At 40.7% G+C, this 15097-nt stretch overlaps 3 protein-coding genes across 3 annotated transcripts in view; 1 reads left to right on the top strand and 2 right to left on the bottom strand.

Annotated features, from left to right (window-relative positions):
* LOC101308234 overlaps window positions 1-348 on the bottom strand; it is a 3471-nt gene extending 3123 nt beyond the window's left edge. The window contains exon 1 of the mRNA XM_004308631.1: window positions 10-348. Coding sequence (XP_004308679.1) covers window positions 10-348 — 339 coding nt within the window. The remainder of the gene's footprint in view (window positions 1-9) is intronic.
* A 1911-nt stretch (window positions 349-2259) lies between these two features.
* On the top strand, window positions 2260-7453 carry LOC101307942 (protein OBERON 4-like). The gene is made up of 2 exons (XM_004308630.1): window positions 2260-5293; window positions 6071-7453. The coding sequence occupies exons 1-2, from the start codon at window positions 2260-2262 to the stop codon at window positions 6634-6636; spliced, it is 3600 nt and encodes a 1199-aa protein (XP_004308678.1). The 3' UTR covers window positions 6637-7453.
* A 906-nt stretch (window positions 7454-8359) lies between these two features.
* LOC101291961 (peptidyl-prolyl cis-trans isomerase FKBP42-like) lies at window positions 8360-12073 on the bottom strand. The gene is made up of 8 exons (XM_004307171.1): window positions 11986-12073; window positions 11780-11848; window positions 10597-10779; window positions 10130-10219; window positions 9672-9856; window positions 9434-9556; window positions 9156-9308; window positions 8360-8693 (listed from the first exon to the last, which is right to left on the bottom strand). Exons 2-8 carry the CDS (start codon window positions 11814-11816, stop codon window positions 8367-8369), a joined length of 1098 nt encoding a protein of 365 aa, XP_004307219.1. The 5' UTR covers window positions 11817-11848; window positions 11986-12073; the 3' UTR covers window positions 8360-8366.
* Window positions 12074-15097: the final 3024 nt, after the last annotated feature.

Raw genomic sequence — 15097 nt, 5'->3', positions numbered from 1 at the left:
AGCTTGCACCACTGAATTATCCACAGGCTTTTTTGAATCTTCAAGTGGGGTCGGCACATTGAGCCCGTTTTTTGGGTTTTGCACCCCAAAAATCTGCGCTACATCAGACACACTGATCTCAGCCACCTTGTTTCCAAACTTGAACTTCTTCAATTTTGGCACGTAGCAGTCAATCAATCGCTGAATTTCTCTATCCGACTTCTTTGCAGTGGATTTTGACACCAAATGTCTATCATATATTGATATGAAATCCCAGAATGGTGTCTTCATTAGCTCATTTCTTAAAATCTCTTTATCTTCACCTAAGTCCTTGCAAACATTGGTGAATACTTCTTCAAATGCCAACATGTTGCATCTGAATTGACGAAATTTCTGCTCACACCTTGGCTTTTTAACCTTGTCTACTTCCTTGTCTACTTCCTTGGCTTTTTGCTGTTGTTTATCTTTCTTGGCAACTTTTTTCTACGCGCTAGAGTCTTATATCGCTTCCCTTTCGGATTGGTATTCATATCATTTTGCACCTGTGCACAGTAGCAAGAAAATCATAATTAAACAACTCATGTTACAATAGCATATATATTTCTTTCTTTTCCCTAGTAGCATGAGCATGATCAAGTTAGCAGGAAACAATTGAAACAGTAGCAGTTTAAATTTTACTTTAGCAGGTGTAGTAGCATACATATAACTAGTCTAGTATGTGTAGTAGCAGCTCTTTAACATTAGTGTTTTTTTGTAATTCTTGTGGTTCAGCAAGTGTAGTAGCAGATACATAACTAGTCTAGTCCGTGTAGTAGTAGCTCTTTAACATTAGCATTTTTTTTTGGATTTTTTGTTGATTCTTAAGGTTCAGCAGGTGTAGTAGCAGACATATAACTAGTCTAGACAATTCAAGACATATTCTTAATTGCAAAACACCTAATACATAGATAACTCATGATACAGTAGCAGAGATATTACTTTAACAGTAGCATGAGCATGATCAAGTTAACAGGAAACAATTGAAACAGTAGCAGTTTCAATTTTACTTTAGCATGTGTAATGGCATTCATATAACTAGTCTAGACAATTCAAAACATATTCTCAGTTGCAAAACACTCAATACATAGAGAACTCATGATACAAATACAGTAGCAGAGATATTGCAAATGAGCATGTGCATAGAGAATTACCTGTATATCGTTTGCCACCTCTGTTTCTTTTTGGCTCATTAGTATCATTGTAGACCCATGTTCCTCCATTAATCAAATCTATAAACTGCTACTGCCTCCAAAAGCACTGTAAAACATGAATTTCAGATTCTTATAAACTCAGTGTTACTGCTCGATTATGAAATTGTGATTTCAAGTTCAAATAATAGCAAATCTAAACGAAATGCACAAACACAAAGCCAATGCATGAAATCGAGTTCAAATTCATAGAAATCGCGAAGCTAAAAACTTAATCTCAGACATGCAGAAGCCATAGAAGATTGAACAAGTACCTAAATCGGTGACAGCGTCGATCTGCTACTGTGGAGAATCGGTGTTTCAAATGGAAATGGTGGAGAATTTTGGGACGAATCTTTCTGCTACTGTGATTTAGGGCTTGGGATTTTGAGAGAGAATCGTTGTTTTGAATGGAAATGGTGGAGAAGTGTGGGATTTAGGCAGTCGGGTCTATTCGGTGGAGGCAGTGGCAGGTTTGTAGTTATTTTAGAAAATATTGGCTTTTTTGGTATTTTGCGTAAAAATTGCTGACAGGGCATGGGACTATACATTATGGGCTTGGGCTTATATCCTTATTTATTTAAATCTGTTGTAAGGTGGTTTTTTGTGTTTTGTAACGGGTTGTTATTTTCTAATATAAAAAACCAAAGATACTTGCAAACTCAAAGAGAAAATAGAAACCCACATCGGAGAAAAAAAAGAGAAAAAAGTTGCGCGTAGAAACACGCGCCTTCCTACTTTGCTTTGCACTCTCCGGACACAGAGTTCAATGCGCAGTTTGCGTATTCAACTCTCTCTCTTCTCTCAGGAGTTAAAACAGCGTTGACTCCTCATCCTACCAAAGTTTGAACTCACCATCATCCTTGGATTCTTTCCTCTCTCTCTTCTCTCTTCATTTTCCCCCTATTTCCAATTATGCCCCTCTCCCCCTCCTCCTCCTCCGCCGCTCTGTGACTCCGCAACCACCACCACCACCTGACGTGGCGCTCGCCGTAGTTTCAACGCCACCAGAAATACACAAGCGACTTGATCTTTTTTGTTTCTCTTTTAAAAAATGAAGAGGCTGAGATCCAGCGAGGATCTCGATTCTTACGGTAAGGATCCGACTCCGAGTCCGAGCCCGAGCCCGAACCCGTACCCCAGCCGGACCTCGTCTTCTTCTTCGCACCGGAGCTTCTACTACAACAACAAACCCGACACTCCCCGCAAGGGCTTGCTCTCTTCTTCTTCCTCCTCCGCCGCGAGGTCTAAAGGAGACGATGATCGCGAGGTGGCTGCCGGCGGCGGGTCGAGGATGGTGAGGAAGAGGCCGCCGCCGGACCACGAGTTCGAGCGGAGGAAGGGGATCGATAGGTATGGCGGAGGTTACGATCGGAGTTCGATGCACAGGTCGGAGAGCTTTAGCGGCGGCGGGTCCAGGAGGGGGTCGGAGTTTCCGAAAGGGTTCCGATCGGAGAGGGACCGGTCGCGGCGGGAAGGGAGCGTGTTGTCGTGGCGGCGGTTTGGGAAGGAGTTTGAGGAAGGGAGGAGTACTAGTGGTAGGTTGGAGGAGAGAGGGAAAGTCGGAGGAGGTCTCCGGTCGCCGTCGAGGGTTAGGTCTCCGCCGCGGCGATTTAAGGACGGGAAATCGTCCAAATCTTCGACCTCCAAGTCGAAGTCGCCGACTTGGTCCAAGGACTCTGTTGGCAGTGAGCAATCCAAGAGTGTTGAGGTCAAGAAGAGTGAGCCTGAGCCTGAGCCTGAGACTGAGCCGGAGCCGGTACCGGAACCTAAGAGGGAGCCTGAGCCGGAGAGGGAGACTGTTCCTGAGCCGGAGACAGAACCTCTTCCTGAGCCGGAACCCGAGCCAGAGGCACAGGCTATGGAGGAGGAGGAGGTTCAGGGTGAGAGTGGAAGTAGGACTAGTAGTGAAATGGAGGAAGGAGAGCTTGAGCCTGAAGCTGGACCGGAAGCTAAGGATGGAGGTGAAGAACCTAAATTGGTACCGGAAGCTGTAGCTGAAATGGAAGAAGGCCGAGTTCAGGTTGGGGGCAAAACGGAGACTAAGGTTATGGAGGAGAACGATGCGTGCTTGGATAAAGAAGGTGTGAATAAAGAGGGAGTATGTGAGGGGAAAGAAGAGGAAAAGAAAGAAGATGAATTGCCTTCGGTTGAGGAGACCAGAAATGTAGGAGACCGCGAAGATGGATTTGGTGGAAAAGAATCGTCCAGGGAAGAAGGTAAGGAGGAAGTGAGCAAGGAAGTGGCTTCAGAGAGGGCGTTGGAAAAGGAAGAGGAGACAGACCATGACATGGGGATAGACCTTGAAGTGAAGGCTGAGGATGATGAAATGACAGAGTCTGATAGAGAAGAGACAGAGGAGAACACTGAAGTTCAGACACTGAATCTGAGTGCAGATTTGACTCGGAATTTCAAGGACAAAGGGAAAAGCGTGGCTCATGTGGAGGATTCAGCTGAAAATAGTGGATGGGCCGAGAGAGAATCCAGAGAACGACTGACTTGCATGGACAATGATATGGAAGGACCGAGCACCAGGGGTTTCGAGTTGTTTACGTCCTCTCCTGTTAGGAGGCAGGAGAGAGCTGATTCTGGTGTTAATGTGAAGGATGAGAAGTTGGTTCTTGAGCCACTTGACCTTTCACTAAGCTTGCCTAATGTTTTGTTACCTATTGGTGCCACTCCTGGTTCTCCAGATCAAGCAATGAGTGTACAGTCTTTAAATAACACTTTCTGTACCAACTCGGATGGATTTACTCAGTCAGTATCTTTTTCAGGTTCTCAGTCATTTTATCACAATCCTAGCTGTTCTCTAACAACCCAGAATTCAATGGACTTTGAGCAATCGGTTAAAAGTCGCCCCCTTTTCCAGGGAATTGATTGGCAGGCACTAGCTCAGAATGAGGCTAAAACCAAGGAGGTTCCATTTTATCAAAAAACTTTGATCACCGGCAATGGTTCTCATCCACAGTCCGGTGTTACAAATGGTCAATCTGTGCAAGGGCAACAGCTTAAACATCCGGAAGGAAGCTCTAAAGGGACTAATGGATTTGAAAGGCAGCTAAGCTTCCATAAGCAGTTGTCAGGAGGGCAACCAAAGCACCATGAGGATGTTAGGTCACCTTCGCATAGTGTCGGATCTCGTGAGATGGGATCAAATTATAGTTTTGACAGAAAACGATTAATGAGAGAGAAAAGTAGTGGTAGTTTATATAGGACTAGCAGCCAGAAGGAAAAAGAGCAGTTGCTCATCGGTGGGGCTGATTTTCTTGAGACAATCATTGCCAGGATAGTATCTGATCCAGTACATGTAATGGCGAAGAAGTTTCATGAAATGACAGGACATTCCGCAGCATGTATGAAGGAGAGTATTCGCGAGATTATGTTAAATGCGGATAAGCGCATGCAACTATCTGCATTTCAGAAGGCACTGCAGAACAGGTCTGACATAACCTTGGAGACGCTGCTAAAAGCCCACCGGGCACAATTGGAAATCTTGGTTGCTCTCAAGACTGGTCTACCAGATTTTCTTCAGCAAGAGAGCAGTGTGTCATCTTCTGATTTGGCTGAAATTTTTCTGTACTTGAGATGCAGAAATCCTTCTTGTCAGAGTCCTGTGCCTGTGGATGAATGTGATTGCAAGGTCTGTTCTCAAAAGACTGGTTTTTGCAGCAGTTGCATGTGTCTTGTGTGCTCAAAGTTTGATATGGCCTCAAATACATGTAGTTGGATTGGGTGCGATGTTTGTCTTCATTGGTGCCATGCTGATTGTGCATTGCGGGAATCTTATATTAGAAATGGACGCAGTGCGACTGGATCTCAAGGGACGACTGAGATGCAATTTCATTGTGTTGCTTGTGATCATCCTTCTGAAATGTTTGGCTTTGTGAAGGAGGTTTTTCAGAATTTTGCCAAGGATTGGACGATTGAAAATCTTGCCAGGGAACTTGAATATGTTAAGAGAATTTTTGTTGTCAGCAAGGACATGCGAGGGAGACAGCTGTACGAAATTGCTGATCAATCGCTTGTCAGATTGGCAAATAAGTCTGGCCTTCCGGAGGTTTACAGTTACATAATGGCTTTCCTCTTGGGTAAGTTGTTTGATTTATATGCAAATTTTTTTTGTGTTCTGCTGCCCTAATGGTTCTGAGGTCATAATGTGTGGTATCTTGCTTCTTTTCAGTAGTAGTATTGCTAGGAATGATTTTAAGCTGCTCTTGCCAAAAATATCTATGCTGAGAAATTGAGGTATTACAGAATAGGCCAATTCCTTGGCACCATATGTTCCCAAACCGACTTTGCCTATCTGAAATCTGCTAAACACATCATTTATAAGATATGGATGTAGTAATGCAATTCTTAGTGAATAGTGATGAAAGTTGTCAAATTGTCTTCTGCTGTAAATTTAGATAATAAAGAAGCAGCTAAGCCTTTTGTTTACATGTACATGTGGGGGGAAAATTCAAGCTCTTAGGGAGAAGTCTTTTCTGCTTTATATGGCAGTTATACTAATACCAGAGTTCAAATATAATTGCTATATATAAACCGTAACAATGTTTTCTATATATTTAATGCATTATGTTTTTAGCATTTTGGTAGTCAGGCATCTGTAGTGGTAGATCGGTAGGATTTCAGTTAGCAGAAACATCTGCTTAAGTAAATCTGAACTGCTTTTGAATGCTTATATAAGATTCAGAAATACGGTGTAACGGTGACACACTTGGAACTTAATTCCATCAAATGACATTAGCTTGGAGCTTCTGATTTGTATCTTTCTTGAAATTGAATGAGCTTTTTCTGTGTGATCTGGTTCTGATAGCCGAAGGTCTTTGACCGTAAGGGCTGACATTAAAGTTTCTTTCCTTTAGCTGCAGATGCTGACAGTTCCAAGTTGGGCAAAACACCCATTTTATCTGGCAAGGATCAAGGTAAATTAAACAGTGGTATTGCTGGCCCAAGCCAGGAACCAGCATGGCTGAAGTCTGTGTATACAGAGAAGGCCCCTCAGTTGGACTCTGCTCCTAGCATTCTTCCTAGCTTCAACTATGACCAACTTGATAAGCGCATGATGGAATCTGAGATGCACATGAGCTCTCAAAAAGAACCTGTTTTCGATGAGTTAGAGAGTATTGTGAGGATCAAGCAGGCTGAGGCTAAAATGTTCCAAACACGTGCGGACGAAGCAAGAAAAGAAGCTGAGGGGCTGAAACGCATAGCACTGGCAAAGAATGAGAAAATTGAAGAAGAATATAGGAGTAGAATAACAAAACTCCGTTTCGTTGAGGCTGAGGAAATGCGGAAACAGAAACTCGAGGAACTGCAGTCTCTGGATCGTGCTCATCGAGAATATTCCAATATGAAGATGAGGATGGAAGCGGATATCAAAGATCTTCTATTAAAAATGGAAGCAACAAAGCGAAACCTTTCGTTGTGATTTGCAAGATGAACAAGATTTGCTTTAGAATTTGTCAGCGCAGCAGGTAATTCTAACCTCGTGTTGGCTGATAATTGTATGTTGTACTATTAGCATCACGGCTCCAATTTGATGTAGCCGGCTTTAGGCTTATTTTCAAGGTAGCTTCTGTTGTATTTGTAGTCGTATTTATTGTATCTGTGTTTGAACTGCTAACCAGAATCTGTACAGAGAGCGTCATCTCCCGTTATGTGTTGTAAGTTAGTTCTCCCCTCCCCTTTTATGAATCTGGGGATAAATCGTGGATCAAAAGTTTCGATATATCCTGGGATGGTGCCTGATTGTAATGTGGTTAAGCAGTAGTAGGTGGTCAATCAAATCATTTACCTTAAAACTTCCCTTTGTTTTCCTTGTGCTTGCTTGAGGTATCAGTATGTTACATCAATCAGAGTGTTATTATATGCCTGCAAGCAAGAATTTTGGTTTAGAATAATATGGATGGTGGTTCGTCTTGGTGCAACTACAACGTGGCGTTGAGGCATAGGTTGGCCTGCCGGAATATTGGGAACGGAGGATTTAAACCATAGACCAGATCACCAGATGAAGGCTCAGACTTGACCTTTCCCTGCTATTTGATAGGTTATGTTGGACTGAAAAGGAGACTGCAACTACCACTAAGAGATGTGGAGAAAGGTACTAGACTACACTAAGTACACAGACGTGTGAGATGGAGGTGAGAGACTTTATAGTCAAGATAGGGTGAGACTCTGGACCGCAAACGGAAACTGGGAATACATTTTGTTTTTTATAAATTCTTGTATGCATGTGTATTTACAGTTTTACACGGTGATCTTAACCATTTATAACACATGTACACAGTGCAATCATAGAGGTCACCGAAAATTGAACGACTACACGGTTTAAAGTGCCATTCTTTATAAAATTGAAAGCAATGATAAAACCTGACTTGCTAACTGGTGCGCCATTTTATTGGCTCTACGTTGAGCATAGTTGACCTTGTAATGAGAATTACCCTCAGAAATTCGCTTATATCTTCAAGCAGAAAACCCATAGTAGAGCAATCTTGTGTATTGATTCAAAGATTGAACAAACATCATGCATCCATCTCAAGTTCAACTTTCTCATAGTGCATGCTCGGGGCCAAGTTCATGCCATGTAGAGTAGAGCTAGTAACTCAGCATGAAATGGAGGTGTTACCTGATCGAAATGTCATTCTGGTCTTATGGTATTGCTATCAACACAAGAAACAACCAAAAAATAGTAAATAGAAACCGACTCTATTTCTGAACATGGCTTTCCTACTTGTATTACAGCGACAACTTTCACAAGGTAACTTCTGTTTTTCTTCTGCAATTTCAATCGTACAAGGTAAAATCTAACGTTAAAGTGGACACTGCAAATGGATTTCTGGCTCAAGTCTTCGGGGTAATGCTTTGGTTGATTTCTAGTTCCTTTAACTTAATCAAGGTAAAATGATACGAGCAAATTCCTGCTGAAAAGTAATCCGTTCCATGTATCTTATAGCATGAAAACTGTTGCCGTATAAGATTTTACTCAAAGGCATAGAATCGTCCCCTCACAATTTGAAAATGAGTGAACCTTTAGGATCATGATGCAAGTCTTCAATGTTTATTCAAAACACTAGTACATGAATCTCCTCAGATATGTTACACTTCAAGAGTCTCTTTGGACTAAAAAAAAAAAAAAAAAACAGAATCAAGTGTTTTTGACTACTCAGCTTTTCGCTTCTCACGCCTGAAGAGACTGTAGAATAATGACAACAGCCATTGCCAAATACTGATCAACCAATTAGTTTGCTTCAGTTTAGGTTCCGGAGTTGGTCCGAAAATTCCCTTGTAGATCTCCTTCTGTTTCTGATAAACAGCCTTGTCATGTTCAGCAAGCAGGCGTAACTCTCTTGCAATAGCTTTGTCTTGAGGAGCAAATTTGCGTGCCTTTAGAAAATCTTCACGTGCAGCATCTGTCTGCCCAAGCTCTGCTCTGGCTTTTGCTCGCCTAAATAGGGCTTTGACATTGTTTTCATCTTCTGCCAGTACCTGCAATTATCCGAACATAGTTAGCACATAAGTTTCACAATACTCTATTGGGTCTCTGAAAGCAAGTATCATCGGGGTTGTCAATAAAGCATATCCCATGACAAGGACAAAAGCGGCTGGGTTGGAGAGTCATAGGCACATACTAGTATACTACAAAGATCATAGTGCAGTACTTTATTATATGAACAACGGTTCAAATTAAGCATGGACTTCCCGACTCTGATTATTGATCAAAACCCTGCCAGTAAGACTTCAAAGTCATTGCATTGGATCATAGCCACACTAAAGACCACCCATTTCTCAAGCACTATATGAAGAATATTATGACTCAAATTTCTGGTATCCCAGTCCCCAAATAAGCTTTGCTTTGCTATAGTTCACCTTCGTAGTATCTTACGGATGAATAATACAATTGCTGGTAATAAATTAAATATATTTTTTCTTGTGATTGCATATACTTACAACAGTGCATTGTCCAATGGCTTCTTCATATCGCTTGAGCTTTATCAGGGATGCTGCCATGTTAAGGTGGCATGGATTTTTAACAGCCAAAGCCATGTCCCTGTACTTCCCAAACAATTGGAACATGAAGTCATCGCCCATATATGCTATTGCCTGACAGAAGAAGCAGAAAACACCCATCAGATTGTTGTCCCATGAAACCGAGCTGAAGAAACTGTGAAACTCAGGAACTCATCTGGAACCATAAATGTAATATCTAAGAATCACAAGTTCGTAACCATTTCATACTGTTGCATAGCCTCCTCCAGTTTTTCCTCCTTATATAAAGCATTTCCGTCCATCTTTCTTCTATCTGCTGCTCCAATCCTCTCCTCCACAGTCATATCACCACGAGCTTTCCCCTATGAAGGAAAGTTCCGCAGATATACATTTAGTACATTACTCGAGTCAATTCCTTAAAAATAAATCGAACCTTCTATTGATAATTAATTGGGAGGACAACTGAAAGCAACTTACTTCTTTGGTCTCATCAAATCCAATAAGCTCAACTTCATACAATATATCTGCTGATGGTGGAACGTTTGGGAAAGAAAAGTTTCCTTCCTTTCCGTATCCTAATTCCCAGCCTACATGTAAGAGTGCACGTTCTCCAGCCTTCATGCTGGATACACCAATAGCCAAGCCAGTCATTTCTTTTTTCTCTGTGTTGCAGTAACAAAAACATTACAAACTATAGGTTCATTTTATATTTTGGCAACTTGTCTATAACTCCATACAGATACTGGTGTAGTTCTGTAATTACATGATAATCAGGATGACGAAACATAATCAGGTGTATTAATGCAACATACAAATTCCAAAACTCAATGCAGGTTGAACATGTAAGAACAAGCAACTCATCAACAGTCATTTCCATATATTTAGAATAATAATAAAAAAAATACTAGCAACAGATTACTTGACAAGCCAAATACCTTTTCCTAAAATCATTTCAAGTGGTCTTTGTTCATCCCATGTGTCTTCAAATTTATGCTGTGTGCTCTCAGTCCATGCCCTGTAGTGCACTATCACACGTATGAAGTCATCAGATATTAATAAATTAGCTAATTACTTCCACCATCAAAAGTAAAATTGAAAGTAAAATATCTAGCTAATCTACCCTATATGTAAACCTCCCAATGATATAGTATATGTACTTTGTGGGTGATTGTGTTTTCTTCAAAATCACTTATACGAGATACATAAGGTGTTTGCTTGTCTTGTATGTATAGTTTGAAATGTACTTCTTTCTAAGCAATAGTATTTGATGTCCCAAATATAAATTTTGATGCAACAGGTGAGAAGTCTAGCTTGAGAATCATCAGAAAGACAAACTTTTCTACGAGTACTCAAAGGTTACCACATCGAAAGTATTAAATTAAGCAAACCATCTGACACTTACAGAAGCATGTCGAATATTTGGATGGTATTGGACCATGGCCTTCCTTAATGATTTGCTTCTTAACTTTGTCATGAAGAATTTCTGCCTTAGTATTAACTTTTGGGGGGCCGTTAGCATCCTGAGGACGTTCCGCATGAACAGATGCAGCATTTTCAATGACTATTTCGTTTTCACCATCTTGACCTAGAAAAGATACAGACATTAGTATGTCTTGCAATGTCTCTAAAGCTCGGATGTCTTACAATAGAACAATTGAAGAGAACAAAATATGGTATCTGTAATTGCTCCACTCATAAGAAGAGGGGAAAACAAACACCTTACTCTTTAAGCTTAACAAGACAGGTATCATGTAGCTGAAAATCTCCCTTATAGCTACTATTTTAACATTGAAATACACGCAATTCAAAGTAAATATATGGAGGAATCACAAATCGAAGTATGGGGAGCACAAGGAACTGTCATTGTTGTCCAAGTATTTCGTGTCTTCTCAAAATTTACGTAAATTTCAGATGCTAATCAAGTCACGGAAAACATAAGATGCCATAATCAAGTAACCAATCATAAGAAAGAGACCTAAAACAGTTTGACAAGAGATATGTAGATAAAAATAAAACTAAAAAGAAAACTTGTTTTTGTATGCAGTCCCACGACTCAAAAACCACCTTAACTTAAGGTTATTGAATCAAGAACCATGACTTGAAGCTAAAACCCACTTCCTAACAGTATGGCACTAGATAACTGAATGTCTGAGGACTCATTTTAATCCAAGGCTAACAAAACTAGCATTACCAGAGGAAGAGTATCAAGGAAGGTAACGGCATCCCCAAAGTTTTAGAGTCTTTTTATACCTTACGATTCAACTAAGATTCCTTCTCTTGACTGTTCTTACACTACGAAAACAGATTACACCTAAGATTATTACTAAAACAACCTGGTCTGTGCGAATTTTTCTTTAGATTCAGAAGTGCTATATTACTCTATATGCACATAACACTAAACTTGGTGGTGTGATTTCTTGCTACTCGGACAACTTCCCATAACTAGAATCGAAACCCGGAATTCAACTTCAGATAATGAAGCATCAATGCTTAACAATATGGAAAGTGATGGACTTTCCTGGTATCAACATCACACAATAATAGCTCTAAAGATATGATAACTGAAAATGAAGGATGTAAAATACCAAGTGAGGGACTCTGCTGCTCCTGGACATCCTCCATTGTATTAAGTCACAACCTTTATAACCCAAAATCTGCAAAGACCCAATTCAATTCAGTTCAATTTAATTCGAATAAACTAGAAACTGAAAGTCAGCTGAAATTAGATTGAACACTTGAAAAATGCAAATGCATATTTCTTAAGGCGGGTTGACAAACAGACTTGACTTACTGATCGGATTGGAGTTTCTATGAGAGTTGCAAGATCTGAGCTTTATGGCTTTTCTGGCTCAATTGAATCAATTTTTCAACGATCGTAGAAGATTCCAGAGAGAGAGTGAGACAGAGGTCATTAAACAAAGTCCATATTTTAATTGCATTTCAGTCCCTCAGAATGACTGTTTTTTAATTACATTCCGGTCCTTTGTAATCTTTTTAATATCGAAAATTATATTAAATTATAGAAAAATACCCAAATACACAATAACACGGAAAGTAAACTTTATTTCAATGAAAAAAAGATTGAGTAGCCCATTCCAATGAATTTTATTGAAAAGACATTTTTACCCAAAAACTGACCTAGCTATCTCTCTCCTCTCACTCACATCTCACCCGATCCTCTCTCTCTCTCTCCTCACCATTACCGCTGTCATCACGCCATGAAAGGTCTCGTCGGTCTCGGTAACCCCGGCGGAGGCCACCGATAACGGCGACTTGCCGAGAAACTCGAAACTCCTCCTCTCCTCCGCCATCTTCAACGGCGAGGACGTCGACCCCTTCGTTCGCAAAGATCTGGCCTCTCTCTCTCGGCAGATTCGCTATCAAACGAGCTAGAATCTGGTGTCATCTTCTCGATCTGGACACCGTCGCCATCAGGAGTCGTCTACTTCCAGGAGCTTGTTGCCGCTCCGCACTGACTGCAGACTTGGCTAGGACAACGGGGAAGCGAAGGCGCGTGAGGGAGTTGGAGCTGTGCGACGCCATAGTACGTCTTCGTTTTCAAAATGTCGTTGGTTGGTGTCGATCGGCCACTGGAAGAAGGTCGGTCAAGAAAGAGGTAAGAAATTTTGAGTGGCTGGTCAACGAATTGAAGATATTGGTGAAGATTTGAACATGATTATTGAGGTCAGTTACAGATTATTAGGCGTCAGTAACTCGATTACTGAGGGTCAGTAATCGATTACTGAGGGTCAGTAATCGATTACTGAAGGTCAATAATCGATTACTGGGTTAAATAATCGATTACTAGGGGTTAGTAATCGATTATTGAGGGTCAGTAACTCGACTTACTGGGGGTCAGTAATTGAGTTACCCGGGGTCAATAGCCTTTTAAGGAATCATGGGGGTCAGTAACTTAGTTCCGGCGGCCGGTGACTAAAGTAATTCAGTAACTGGTCAATAACTGGTTACTGGGTGTCAATAATTGATCATTAACTGGTTACTAGGGTTACTAGGGGTCAGTAATTGGTTATTGGGGGTCAGTAACTGGTTACTGGGGAAATTCCGGTGACCAGAGTCCGGCGGTCGAGAAATTCAGGTGACCGGAGTCCCGCGGCCGGTGATCGGAGTCCGACGGCCGGTGACCGGAGTCCGGTGGCCGGTGAATGGAGTCCGAGGTTCCGGCCAAGTTTTTTCATGTTGAAGAGATGGGGGCAAAATCGTCTTAAAATAATATAGTTTGTTAAGACTTTAGTAAAGATTTAACCATTTGGGCATAAAAAAAGTTTACTTTCATTCAAATGGGCTCATAGAAAAGATTGTCATTAAAATAGGCAATAAAGGGTTACAATTAGTACTAAATAGACATTTTCCCTTAAATTTGTTGATATGAGTATATCATGATAACAAAATCATAGGTTCAAATAATAAGAGTTAAATAGACTATAAATTTAGCCTATAGACTCTGAAAATCTAAAATATACCTATCATTTTAACACGGTTTGGATTGCCTTTGTTAACAGTTTAAGTGAAGGTTCATAAATTATACTAAAGGGTACCAACCGATCAAAACTCAAACCACAATTGAGACGCTTTCATTAAATTAAAGAGCGCATCCCAAACTCTAACTTTTCAGCCTCCATTCCTACTGCTTCCATCTACGCGCAGTACATTCACGAACAATTTTAAAAGTACTCTCCTTAACCAAAGAACTTCTCTTTCCTCTTAACATATGTCACTTTAGGAATGAGTTTCCTAGCTGCCTTAGGTCTATTTGTACACCTCCCCATGGCCTACCCATTTTCTTCTTATTAGGACAGATCCAAAGTGACACATTGTTATGTTAGCCACATGGTTATCAACTTTTACCGTCGGAGAAGCCATAAAGAACTTCTTCCATGGACGATCCAATTCCACCTTTCAAATGTCGTTTTAAATGAATCAACAACGACGCAGTTGCCACCTGACATCAAGGTGAATAACATTCGACCTCTATAGAGCCGACATATGCATAGTATAGCATCAGTGGCAACACCAATCACCTGCTTCGAGGTCTCTATAGTCGGACTCTGCCTAGATATCCATACAAAAGAGACAACACTGGTATCTCATTACTTGTAGCCACCAACTCCATATACGTTGGTGCCTTTACACCTCAGTATTCTACTCATTTCATTTGTCAAAAGCCGCCCACATAGGTAAAAGAATTGGTCGTAGATAGCATCCTCGTCGAAGACCTCCTCCGATAGCCCTAAGGGGTGCTGTCACCTATGCCATGACATTTCGATCCGGCCGGCTAGCCACAATTGGCCTGGACTTCCTAAAATTAGCCACATAACTCCACAAGATTTATAAATAATGACAAACTTTAAACAATATCAAATACATACAGTATGTTCTTACATACGGGGTATGTAACAAATTTACAATCCTCAAAACATTAGAACAAAGCTGCAATTAGCCTCCTGAGCAAAAAAAAAAAAAAAAAAAAAACCTGCAAATGATTAGCCTTGGAAAAATAAAGTAATTTGGACAATCATGGAATTCGGGAACCATACTAGAAAGTAGAAACTTAAAGAATAGGTGGAGGAGGAATGAGCTAACGAGCAAGCTTGCAATAGGTGAAAAGTTACTGTGATTGTAAAGGTGAAAGTACTAAGACTAGCTCAACCTAGCTAGGTGTTCATCATGTAAACCAAAATCATTACGCAGTTTTCTTACTTACATTGTAGATTCCTCTTCTACCCAAAATGTAATCTGTACATTTTATTCAATGGTAGACGAATAAGCCCTGGCCATACCAAAAACATGTACAAGGGAGACCCTCATAAAATTAAAACCTCCCATTGAAAAAGGAAAAGGAAAAGAATACATGAATGAAGGCACTGGTTTGTGGATAAAAAATG

The sequence above is a fragment of the Fragaria vesca genome, linkage group LG7 (assembly GCF_000184155.1).
Source record: "Fragaria vesca subsp. vesca linkage group LG7, FraVesHawaii_1.0, whole genome shotgun sequence".
NCBI classification, from domain to species: Eukaryota; Viridiplantae; Streptophyta; class Magnoliopsida; order Rosales; family Rosaceae; genus Fragaria; species Fragaria vesca.
This window is presented reverse-complemented; position numbering and strand designations above follow the sequence as displayed.